Consider the following 12,575-nt stretch of genomic DNA (forward strand, 5'->3'; position numbering starts at 1 on the left):
GAACAGAGCATGCACTGGAGGACTGGAGAGACAGAACAGTAGAATGGATTGAGCCTAAGGCTGGGAAATCGTTTTTGTAATTTTTATTCTGCCAGCAATTTGATAGAGTGGCTGAACACACATTTCTGAAGTCTGTAAAATGTGGTAGTAATACTAATAGTCTGACTCTCCAGGATGTCAGGAGAATCAACAAGCTAGTATTTCCACAGCACTTGATTCTCATTACACACCCGTTTTAAGGGTCCCTTGTGCTTCCACACTGATGAAAGAAAGCATCTGGGAAAACGAGAATGGAGCCACAAAAACAGAAAGAATGGATTCAGTGCTGTTTGAGATTATAGCGTGGATCATCATCTCCACTGTTCTGTGTCTTTTGCAAATCATGTGCCCTGTACAAAATGGGTACTAAATGAGAATTCACAGTTGCTTTCCTTAAAGTGAGAATTTACACTGCTTCTCTGTTGTAATGATACCTGGGCAAAAGAAGCTACCTGGAAGCCAAACAGAACTTCCTTTCCTTGTTTTTTATTCAGCAAAATTGCCCTATCTCAGTGCTTTATGCAGGAAAGTCTTTGGCTGCTGTGGGAATGGCTGGGCAACCAGAAGCCAGTGATATTGATGTTTAAATACTGTGAAACATCCTTCAGCTTTGCCAGTATATGCTTTCTTTATTAATCACTCAAAACTTGTGTGCCTTCTATTTCACACTTCTGCAGAATGATCAGGCCCTAAGGAATTTTCTGGAGGAAGCAATTGCTAATGCAGGATTTGTTTGACTGAAAACTCACATCAGCATCTGAGCTAGGCATGTCAGTCTCATTGTAGTCAGTGGAATTTAAGGCTCTTCCTTCCTAAAGTAGGCTATTGAAATAGAAGAGGTCAATCATTCTTTAAGAGAGCCTGTTTCTCCCCTTTGTCTATAAAGGGACAGTTTTGTGGTCAATAACGTAGTCATAGAAATCTGTTACAGGTAAGGGGAATCCCATCTCCCAAGGTTGGGGGAAAAGGAGTGGAACTGCAAATACAGTCGGATGAGAGAGGATAAATTGCTCAACAGCAAAGAATTGTTTCAGTGTTTTTACATTTCTGCTAGAAGTAGTTCACTGTGTCTTTCTGAGAAAGCTAATTAATCACACACACGCACTACCACGTCCATGTTTCACACAGCTGTCGGGATGTCCTGACTGTGACTGTGTGCCTCACAGAGGGGTAACCCAAGGTCAAGTCTACACCGAGGGCTTTGCTGCTGTTGCATGCCTGCTGAGCCATACTAGCAAAGTGTTCCTAGCATGAATTCATCCTCTGTCACAAAAAGTGCACTTTGACCTTTGTGGCTACTTTCAGTTCCTTCAGTAGAAGACAATCAGTGATAAAACTGTATTTGATATAACTGGTTGCCCTGGTCGTGCATCACTTTCCTGATGGACTTTGCCATAGCAGCTTAAAAAATTTTAGGTCGGACTTGATCTGCCAAATCTAATGGAAGATTTCTGTCCCATGCCTTTTGATGTGGCATTGGATGCAGTGGCTCATAACACCATTAGACCCAGTGCTACACAGTGCTGCTACGGGAGGTGGCTACCTGTCCCCTTAGTCATTCAGCACCTTCACTGGGAAGGCATCTGTCAGCAGCCAGTAGCTTGTGTGTGTGTAAAAGGGTGTGTGAGAGGGTGGAAGGGTGCAAAAGTGATAAAGACAAGGAAGGCAAGGCAGTTGTTTTAACGATGTCTTTGATTGTCAGCTGAAGGCGTTGGTCGTCATGGGATGACTGTTAACACAAGCCCCATGATCTGTTGCTTCTCTGCCAGAACCTTCCAAGATAACTTCCAGCGTCCCCTTGTTGTATTTTTCAGATTAACTTTTTTAAGAAAGGAGCAGAGATGTTTTCCAAAAGAATGGACAGCTTTTTGTCATCTGTTTCAGACATGGTTCAAAGGTAAGATGATACTTAGGCTTCCTATTATTTGTTCCTTTGCATTCTGAGCAATACTGCTATAATCTTCAGCACATAGTAGACACTACCTGTGTTTCGTACTCAGGAGAGTGCTTCCATGCTTGTATTGCATTGTTAGGTATATAATGCTAAAGCAGCAGGTGGAAGGGAGGTATGTTTGTACATATAAAGGAAAATTCAGTCAGTGCACTACAGACTGTTTGTACAGTATAGCCAGTAACTGTATACTGTAAAGTGTTTAAATGCGCTCTTACATTTCTGTATCTCTTCCTGAACACAAAAACATGGAATTTGGGCTTAAAAGGGCTAAACAGAAGTAATAATAAAATAGAGCTAAAGTGCATTCTGAATTACAGGTATTTATACTTGCTGGGTCTTCGGTAGTAAATATAAATTATTTTTACAGTAGCCTCCCAAATTAGATTTTGGGCCTGTAGTGGTTGATGCTGTATGTACACAAAGCAAATAAAACTTACTGCCTAGAGAACATACTCATTGCCTCCAGTGTAGGCTGTATCTGTCCACTAGAGTTCAAACTCCTTTGGATAAGACCTTATTCAATAAACTGCCCCAGTTTAGTTCTCCTAGTTTTGTGATTACTTCTTCTATTTTCCATCTCTCTGTGCTCTTCTATATGTAATGGAGACTGACATTTTCTTTATAATTAAGTCCCTGTAATTGTTGTAAACTTTACATTTAAAATGAAACCTATCAGAGAAAACACGAAATATTTATTTTAAATCAGCTGGAACGCTAGACCGATTCCTTTGCCTTGTTGCTTCTTACCTTTCATATTGGAATATATCTACATCATTACTTATATTGACTCTGGTGGGATTTTAAATAAGGCATACTTGTTAATTTGAGAGCAGTGTTATAAATAACTTCACTGTGTAGTAGATTGTCTTTCACCAAATGATTCTTTATTTCCTATACCTTTTCACACTCACTCTTCAAGCAGCTTTCTCTATAGTCAACATAGCATTTCTACAGAGTGGATAACAAATTTTAAACTCCCTTAAAATTCTGCCCTTTATTTATTAAGAGCATTTTGCCTGTGTCTTGCAGACTCTGTGTGCAAGGACCGCTTTGTATATTTACAAATTCTTGTTGTGTAGCAAGGATCCTAACACTGGATCCTCACCATAGAATAAGCCCTTGTTTGCCAAAGTCTGGTGGATTTGCACTCTGGACAGTACACAGGGCTAAATGGAAACAAAAATAGGCTGCTCGCTTGTTTTGCTGGGTCTGCCTTTTTTTTTTTTTTCCTCCCAAAGTCTGTCACATAGCAAAGCTTGAAAGCGTAACCCAAATGTGGCTAAAGCAGGAGTATGAGGTCCTTGGAAAACCCAGAAGAGAAGCTTGCAAAATTCTGAACCACACTATACAACTCAGCAGTTATCAACACAGGACATAGTTTCATGATTGAAGATCACACAGTCACTGAAAAATGTGTCCCTTTCCTTCTTAGGTGCTGGAAATCACAAGGCCCTCAGTGAGTCAGATCTGCTGCTGATCTAGCTAAAAGCTTTTTATTTGTCAGATTTGTTTTCTTTCAGAACAGCAAGTTGATTCAACTCATTTTGCAGCTCCAGAATTTCAGCAGCAATGTAGTGTTATATCTGTTTAAGCTGATCATGAAACTGACTCTTCATATTTAAAAGTATTTTCATTTACATAGTAAACATTGCTAACAGTATCAAAGCATGTTAGAAAGGAGGGATCATTAACTTATCCTCAGTAACCAATTGATCTAGCTGCCACAAATGCATAGAACTTCAGAACTGCCAGCTTTTCTCTCCTTTCAACCTTGATGATAAGAGAGAGAGGCCTTAGGAAGAGAGGAATTCAGTCTCAGGAACCATGAAGATGCCAGGGCAGTTTTGTTGGAAGGAATTTATGGTGCAACAAAAATGGCTGATGAAAAAATTCATTGAAGTAGTACTAATATAAAAGCTGACAGCATTGTTCCATTTTATTTCAAAATTGAATTTAAATAATTCCTGTTCCAGCACTTAATATTGAAAGGCACTGGGCTGCAAAATTATGATCTAATTCAATTCAAATACAATGATATTACTTAGCCTTTCATGTGACTTGGCCAAGTGGTAAGATACCCACAGTTGGTCTCGTTTTGGAGATGATGTGGGAGCTTAGGAAGTCTCAGCTTTCAAAAGATAAGGAAATGCTGGAAATAAGCTATTACAAAGCAAACTAACACTATGATGCAAGAGTGACTCTTCATCTGGCCAGTCAAATCCTGCTTAGCACTGACTTAAATGCAGCAGTCTCTTTATAGGTCACTTCTGCAGTTACAGTACATCACCAGCTTCAACAACAGGCTAAAGAGAACAGGGGAAGAACCATACTTGCTTGCCTTGTACTCTTCCACAGGCTTTTGGCAACTGATAGGATAGTGGCCTCAGTGGATCTTTGGTCCTGCTCTGTATTATGTGCTCATGTTCTCCATAAGGTTTAGCCGCTTAGGCAGCAAGGAGCGGGGAAAAGTTGCTTAAAGCACAGGTGCAGATGCTAATGACTTTCTAAGGTAAAGCAATGATAAGTATTCTTGTGCACCCACCCCATGAGTATTCCTAGTAACCTGGATACAGTTAGTAACTGCTTAAGTTTGGAGAAGTTATTAAAGAAATTAAATATTTACTAGTATTCTTTTTCTGAAATTTGAATATGGACCTCTAGAGGTTATGTGGTCCAACCACCTGCTGAGAAGAGGGTCAATTACAGGAGGCTGCTCAGGGCTGTGTCCAGTCAAATTTTGAGCATGTCCAAGGATGGAGATTCCCCAGCCTTTCTGGGCCCTTGGTCTAGTGTTGGACCACTCCCATTCACCCTAGTATCTAATCAGAATTTCCCTTGTTTCAGCTTCTGTCCGTTGCCTCACATGCTATCACTGTGCACCTCCAAGAAGGATCTGGCTCCATCTGCCTGTATACCCTCCCATTAGGTAGTTAAAATAACAATAAGATCCCTCCTTAGCCTTCATTCTCTGAGTCTGAAAAATAGTTCTCAGCCTTTTCTCATGCATCACGTGCTCTGGCACCCTAACCATCTTGGTGGCCCTTCACTGGACTTGCTCCAGTTTGTCAGCGTCTTTCCTGTGCTGGGGGTCCAAAACTGGACACAGTACTCCAGCTGGAGTCTCACCAAGTGCTGAATAGAGGGAAATAATGACCACCTTTGGCCTGCTGGCTACACTCTTGCTAGTACTTCCCAGGGTGTGACTGGCCTTCTTTGCCACAAGGGCATGGCATTGCCTCATGCTCAACTTCTTGTTCTCCAGGACCCCCATGTCCTTTGCCGACAGCTGCTTTTTATCTGGTTGCCCGACAGCCTGTACTGCTGCATGGGGTTATTTTATCCCAGGTTCAGGACTTTGTTGAACTTCATGAGGTTCCTGTCTGACCTTTTCTCAGCCTGTCAAGGTCCCTTTGAATAGCAGCCCTCCACTGCAGCATACCAATCAGTCCTCCCAATTTGGTGTCATCTGCCTGCTTGCTGAGGGTGCAGTTTGTCCCATTGTCCAGCTCTTGTTAAAGATTTGAAACTGCCACCCCAGTATTGACCCTTGAGGGATGCCACTAATAGCTGGATACTAGTTAGACTTTGTATCACTGATTACAAGTCATTCAGCCCAGCAGTCCAGCCAACTTTTCTACCCGTCTTGCAGTCTGCTTCTCCAGTTCATATTTCACCAATTTGCCCATAAAGATGTTATGGGAAACCAAGTGAAAGGCCTTGCCAAAGTCAAGTGAAATAATATCCACTACTTTCCTCCCATCCACCAAGCTAGTCATCTCATCACAGAAGGCAGCGGGTTGGTCAGGCATGGTTCGTCTTTGGTAAATTTGTGCTGGCTATTCCCAGTCACCTTCTTGTCCTTTATGTGCTTGGAAATGGCTTCCAGGAGAATTTGCTCCATAACCTTGCCAGGGACTGAGGAATGGCTGACTGGCCCATAGTTCCCCCGATTCTGTTTCTTGCCCTTCTTGAAGATGGGTATGACACTTGCCTTTTTTTTAGTCATTAGAAACCTTCCCTGACCACAGTGAACTTCAGAAGATGATAGAGCGCAGCCTTGCAGGGACATCAGCCATCTGGACTTCAGTTCACAGGACAGTGCAGACAGATGCCATCTGTTATTTCCTTGTCCACGGATGCACCAAATATAGTACTTGCAGCAGACTTGGAGTTCCACGACATATTAATCTGACTGTTTACCTAGTAGTTATTTTTTTAATTATTAAATTTATTATGTCACAATTTCAAAATGGCAGGCCTTTAGCTGCTTTCTGATTGAGTCCATCTGACTGATGTACCTGATCAGGAGAATCTGCCAGCCAAACACAGCCTTATTAAAGCTCATGGAAAGAAGGCAGGATTTTTGGTCTGATGGGCCTGTTAAAGCGGTCAGTGGGAACCTCTGAAAATGAAGTGGTTCCCAATGATTGTCTGAGAGGGTAGATCTGGGGGAAAAAAAAATTAAGGTACTTCACTGACATATCATATAATGACTCTGACCTCTTGTTGCTTTTTTTTCCCATTAAAATCGCTACTCTAGTTTCCCCTTCAAACCAAGGAGGTCTTACAGGAGGTTTATGCATATGTAGATGTTCAGCACTGCATTATATGTCTGTATGATAGGTGTTCTACAAAGAACTACCACTTTCTTTCTGAGTTGAATTTGCACTCAGATACCCTTTCACAATTACCACTTTCAGCAAACAAGATGTATACAGGTATATTCAAAAGAGTTCAGTTTTGCCAGCCTCCACCTAGGATGCTTTCTGAATCATACCAATGTGTAAAACTGTATTATAAACAAAAATTAAAGCAAAACCAAGACTTGAACTATAGATTTTGCTAAAATATTTTCTTGTGCTGAAATCAGTGGAAAACTTTCTGCTAGAAGTCTGTGATCAGTGGTCTCATGACAAGAATTCCAACAAGTTATGCAGTTGCAGTAATAAGACAAAGTTCTGTGAAAGGCAGGAGATACTACAGTAAAGCCTACTTTGAATGGTGCCACTATACTAGAGCAACTTCTGTGTATGCTCAGCACCGTAACCCCATACGGGCATTGCTCTTAGAAGCTGTGTCTCAAAAAACAGAACTTGCCTCTTCACTCTAGACATTTAAACATTCCTCATATGTACCCATTTCAGGCTTACAGCATACTGTGATATTTCTGATGATTATCTCTTTATAGCGCTTGGAGAAAGAAGATAACTAACTTTAGTATAACATTACAAATTGTAAGGAAAAAAGCATAGCTACTGTCTAAAACATACTGAAAGTAACATCTTCAAGACAGAATTTCAAAGCAAAGAGCAAGGGGAAATCTTGGCTATGCTTTTGCTGCCAGCTTGCCAAAGATAGCTGTGTTTTCCTTAAGCCATTGTTAATATCTGCAGAGCATGTGCATCTTGTCTCTTTAGCCTCAGATGACATTTTCTGGGAGTAGCTCCCTGTTGTATGCCTCTTTCTTCCATTCTTTCCGAACTGCACTGATTTATCCAGTGCTTAGAGAAATGCCTTGGACGTGTAATCTTACATTATCTTTCCTGGAAAGTCTATTTTAAAAATAAACTTTATCTTTACACTACTCTAAACCAGTAGGAGATTTTACTCCGAAACGTATAAATTTAATTAGAGTCATATATAATCTTAACTGGTATTTTTGTTCTTGTAGGGTTACAGACGTTAGCTATATCCTGGTATAAACTGACTAACAATGACTCTGGGGTCTATTTTGTTTTTTCTCCTCCCCGCCAGCATACAGGGAGAGTTGGATGCTGAAGCTGAAGCAATGAGGGTATCACAGCAAGACTTAATTTCAGTTAATGAATCTGTTTACACCCCGGATTCTGATGTAACTTCACCTGCTATCAATAGAAATCTCATCCAGAAGGCTGGCTACCTTAATCTAAGAAAGTAAGACAATTATTGCTACCTGCTAGTTTGTTTGATTGATGAGTAGTTGCTACATTTATTTAGGTCTTAAAGACTCTTTGTGTAATGAGGTTTTAGGCTACTGAATCACTGTAGTAGTTCTACCCTTCAGCTCCTAAGTGTCTCCGTCATCTTTGAAAATACAGGTTAAAAGCTTAAAGCAATTAGACTAATCAATATTTATTTTTTGGTGAGCATTGGACACTTACTAATTTCTAGCAGCATGCTAAGAGCTGAATTACAGTATAATATAAAGGACTCTAGAGCTAGAGAGAAGATGGAATATGAGATAATATTGCAGAATTCACTTTTTTTAATGATGACCATTTGTGCTAAATTTTTTCTCACTGCTCATCAGCTTGAAAATACATTTCTTTATCAAGCTAAGTAATATACTAGTTAATAATAAAAATCCTTTTATTCCCTAGCTAGGAGATAGTGCTGATATTTTTTTTTTAACTTGAGGTGCTTGGAACTAGTTTAATTCTTCACCTTTCATTAAGGATTAGTCTGTGCTAGGAACAGGTGGATCTTTTAATTCTAAACTAAGTTTCATTATTAAAAAAAAAAAAAAAATCCAGAGTTCAAAATAAAGTTTAGCTTAGCAGCAGAATATGTTCACAGTTACGTAAGGTCATTTGGAGTCATATCTAAAATACTGTTGAGTCTTTAGCACTGCATATTCTCTTCAGTAAAACAGGTCTGGTGACTACAACATGGGAAAGGCTGTATTTCTTCACTCAAGGTGGCAACTTGATGTGTCAGCCGCGGGGAGCAGTGGCTGGAGGATTGATTCAGGATCTGGACAACTGCTCCGTTATGGCTGTAGACTGTGAAGATAGAAGATACTGCTTTCAGATCACCACTCCTACAGGCAAATCGTATGAGACACAGGTTTTATTTGAGGACAGCCAGTCACACCTACCCTTTCAGATGGTGTTTCACATAAAACATGCTTGCTATAATAGTAAGCTTTTCTGGGTTTCCAGTAGGGTGTTTCCAAATTATAGGCATGATCATTCCCATCTGCCTCCCCCTACAACTGCCTGAAGAGCAAATGTGGCATCATTTAGCTGCAGTCAATTCATGATTTTTGTTCCTTTGATAGTTAATAGAGAAAAAGTGCAGTGACCTTATTATAAAACCCAGAGTCAAGTAGTCCTGGTGTCTGCTGCTAGCATTGACGCACTGTGTTTATATTTTAGGGGTATAACTCTTCAAGCAGAAAGCAAGAAGGAATATGAGGAGGTAAAAATATTTTCTTAATGTTGTCGTTCTTGTACACAAATGGGTTTGAAGAGTTCAATTTTATTTTTCCTTTTAGTGGATATGTGCCATCAACAACATCTCCAGACAGATCTATCTCACTGACAATCCAGAGGTGGGAGCTTGTTTTCATCTTTTAGTCTGTTTCTTCCAACTTGCTTGTTGTTGCTCTTTGCAAGACAATACACCCAAAGTACGTATGTAAAAGAGCAGTTCTTTTTTTGTTTTCATAGGCAGCTGCTATCAAATTAAATCAGACAGCCCTACAAGCAGTGACTCCCATTACCAGCTTTGGGAAAAAACATGAAGTTCACCATCCCAGGTAACATATTTGTTTGCATGGACTAGAGACTGTTGTGTGCTCAGTCATACTCCTCTTACGGGGCAATAGTCACCTGGAAGTCCTGTCTAGGCCCTGGCTTTGCAAGCCTGGCTGTGCCAGCAGATTTTTCTACTGATGTTTCCTAGTGAAAGCCATAAGAGATGGTAGGTGTTGAGGGTAATGCTCATTGCTCCAGATCACACCTTTAAAACTCCTTATAGTTGCTACTGAGTTTTTGCTGTTTGTTCTGAAACAAAGGTAGTGCTTTATTTGTGAACATTGTGCAGTAATGTATATAGTGCAACAGAGACCCCAAGTCTACAAGTGTAGTTTTAAATAGTCAACAAGTCAACAAGTGTATTTTTAAATACTATCTCAACCAATTCCCGTCAATGTTCACAGGACTACACCTTACGTGGCTGTCAGAATAATTATTGTTGTTCTGTGCTCATTCGGATCAATCGTTAAAGCTCCCCTCCTCTTCAGAAATTGTTAATAGTGCTCTAGGATATGCTTATATTCAAAATACATATTTTATGTATGGTTTCTCTGTCTACTTCGCTAATGATCCCAGCATCCTGCCCAGTGAGAGCTCTTCAACCTCCATGATCAGAGCTGGCTTTCAAGCCCAGTGTTGGACTGAATTCCTGCTTTGAGCAGCAGTGTGCTAAGTTAAATAGGGCAAGTTTGTGTCACACTGACTTCAACGTGAAGAAACTTTTCTGCAAGATTTGTCAGAAAATTGTAAATTCTTACTTAGATATTTACTTCTAGACATTCAAACCTTTTTCTTATCTTCTGCCTCTCAAGCCTGTGCATTTATTACGATTTATTGTTTCCTTTATTGTGATTGCTTACAGATTCCAAAGATCCCCTATAGGCATGGGGAATGCCTATAGGCATTCTCATTTTATTCATGGTACAGCTGTTTTACTTTGATTAGAGGTTTTATAAAAAGAAGACTACCTCTGTCTGTTTGACTGGGCAAAGGAAATAACTATTTCATTGACAGGTTATCTCCAAGTCACTTTTACCTCTGTATGCAACGAGAAAGCCTTCTAGACATAAAAGATGCTACTAGTAAAATGAATGTATCATATGTAGTAATGTGTATCGTTATGACTACTGTAGCTCTGGGAAACTTAAAATTTTATTCTTTGAGAAAAGGTGCAGGAAGAAATCTGACTGAATATGTAACATTTTTTCTTAACTATCACATTGTAAGATGCCTGTGGCCGTATGGCCACTAGAGGGCAGGGAGCAAACAGCCACCAATTACTGAAGGTCAATCTACAATCATTTAGAATTGATCTGAATTCTGGTTTAATATACCAACATTTACTTTTCTTCTAAATGATTTTGGGTACAAAAAATGAAACAAATTTTATCAAAATGCTCAATAACAGGTTAGTAGGAAAATACTCTTTATGGTTATGAATACTGCTTCATTCCCGCTTTCAATTTTTGAATAAACTTGTCTCCCTTCCAAAGCAAAGATATGGTATCACTGTTTGAAATATTTTTCCACTCTCATTTTAGCCAGAATGTAAAGAATACAGCAAATGATAAAATAGTTCCCAGTGAAACAGCTGGCATTCAAGACTCAACACAACTCATTGCTCCTGGAACACCAATTCAATTTGATATTGTACTGCCTGCCACAGAATTCCTGGACCAAAACAGAGGTGGCAGGTATGGTCAGAGACAGTGATCACTTTTAACAGAGTGATTTCAGAGGAGACCATTAGGTATTTTATAGTATTTGTGACAACAATCTGTAATTAGAGTTTTTATTCTTACTTCATAGGCGTGCAAACCCATTTGGGGAATCTGAAGACAGCAGTAAAGATGAGGAGGAAGGTAAGTGCTTCATTTTTCTAGTTAAAATTAGTCATGATCTTATGTTTAATTTAGCTGTCAGCCTATCCTCTGTCTCTTAATGAAAGCACCTGACATCACAGAGCATCAGTAACAGCCCCATAATACAGTTAATTACTTTTCACAAGCCTGCCTTTTAAACATCTGTACCTGTGACAAAACACATCTCTTCCTTGATAGTCCAGGCTGCATTCCAGATTAGCTTTACTTCAGAAGTTAAAAGGAAAAAAGATTTATTTGGTTTGTTTGTTTTGTTTTTAAAGAGTAGCTATTGACTACTTTAGAAAGTGCTTGATGGGACTATGTTATAACTGTGCTTAAGTTTGAGGCTGCTCAATAGCCATTTTTTACCTCCATGTACTCTGAAATCCACAAGCCAAATCTTGCAGAGGCCCAGGGTACAGCTAGCAGTAGAAATGTGTCTCTTTCAGCAAAAGAAATTTCTGTGCTGTTCCCTGCCTTTTCCTCCTCCCACTGATGCAACACTGAAATGTAGCAGTTCTGACCTTCCTCTGCGAGCACAGGCAGGGCTCTGGCTTCCTCAGCACCAATTGCAACTGCTGTCTGGACCCAACAGCCCCTACAAGGATACTACTAAAAACCAAAAAGAAATGGTAAATGTTAAAAGCATGGTGTGGCTCAAGCTGATCCACCGATTCGGATAGTCTCACTGGCAGGCGCTGTTCCATTGCAAGGTAGGATGGCTGCCTGACAGCAGCAGGGCACAGCTACACTGTAAGCAGCAGCAGCATGTGGCCCCACTACAGCACGTAAAAACGAGCACAGCCCTTAGGTGACTGCCCTGCTTCTCAGACTGCACAAGTGACTCCGCATTATAGCCACTGGCTCAGCTGAAGCTGATGCTTAATGGTCTCTTTGTGGTGCTGGCCTGCGCAAAGTAGACATAGCTGCTGCGTTCCTGGAGCAGTCACATACTGGAGCAGACCCATACTGCCTTACCTTGCTCACCGCTAAACAGCTACTCAGTTGTAAATAAGAGACTGATAAGAGATAGTCAATGAGCAAGGAAGAGTTTAATGAAAAACTCATTAGAACCATCTGCAGGGAAGGGCAGAAAGACAGAACAAACTGAGGAATATACAAAGTCTAAAGATGAGAATTGGTTTGATGGCAGCTAAGCCTTATGCAAAATTATTAATTTATCACAGTTTATTTGTCACAGTT

The 12,575-nt window shown here is 40.2% G+C and overlaps 1 protein-coding gene across 1 annotated transcript in view; it reads left to right on the forward strand.

Annotated features, from left to right (window-relative positions):
- Positions 1-12,575, forward strand: part of APPL2 (adaptor protein, phosphotyrosine interacting with PH domain and leucine zipper 2) — a 40,987-nt gene that overhangs the window by 23,665 nt on the left and 4,747 nt on the right. The window contains exons 9-16 of the mRNA XM_026118044.2: positions 1,854-1,936; positions 7,748-7,906; positions 8,617-8,805; positions 9,130-9,172; positions 9,249-9,305; positions 9,424-9,512; positions 11,052-11,204; positions 11,320-11,372. Of these exons, the coding sequence (XP_025973829.2) occupies positions 1,854-1,936; positions 7,748-7,906; positions 8,617-8,805; positions 9,130-9,172; positions 9,249-9,305; positions 9,424-9,512; positions 11,052-11,204; positions 11,320-11,372 (826 nt within the window). The remainder of the gene's footprint in view (positions 1-1,853; positions 1,937-7,747; positions 7,907-8,616; positions 8,806-9,129; positions 9,173-9,248; positions 9,306-9,423; positions 9,513-11,051; positions 11,205-11,319; positions 11,373-12,575) is intronic.

The sequence above is a fragment of the Dromaius novaehollandiae genome, chromosome 1, assembly GCF_036370855.1.
Source record: "Dromaius novaehollandiae isolate bDroNov1 chromosome 1, bDroNov1.hap1, whole genome shotgun sequence".
Classification (NCBI taxonomy): domain Eukaryota; kingdom Metazoa; phylum Chordata; class Aves; order Casuariiformes; family Dromaiidae; genus Dromaius; species Dromaius novaehollandiae.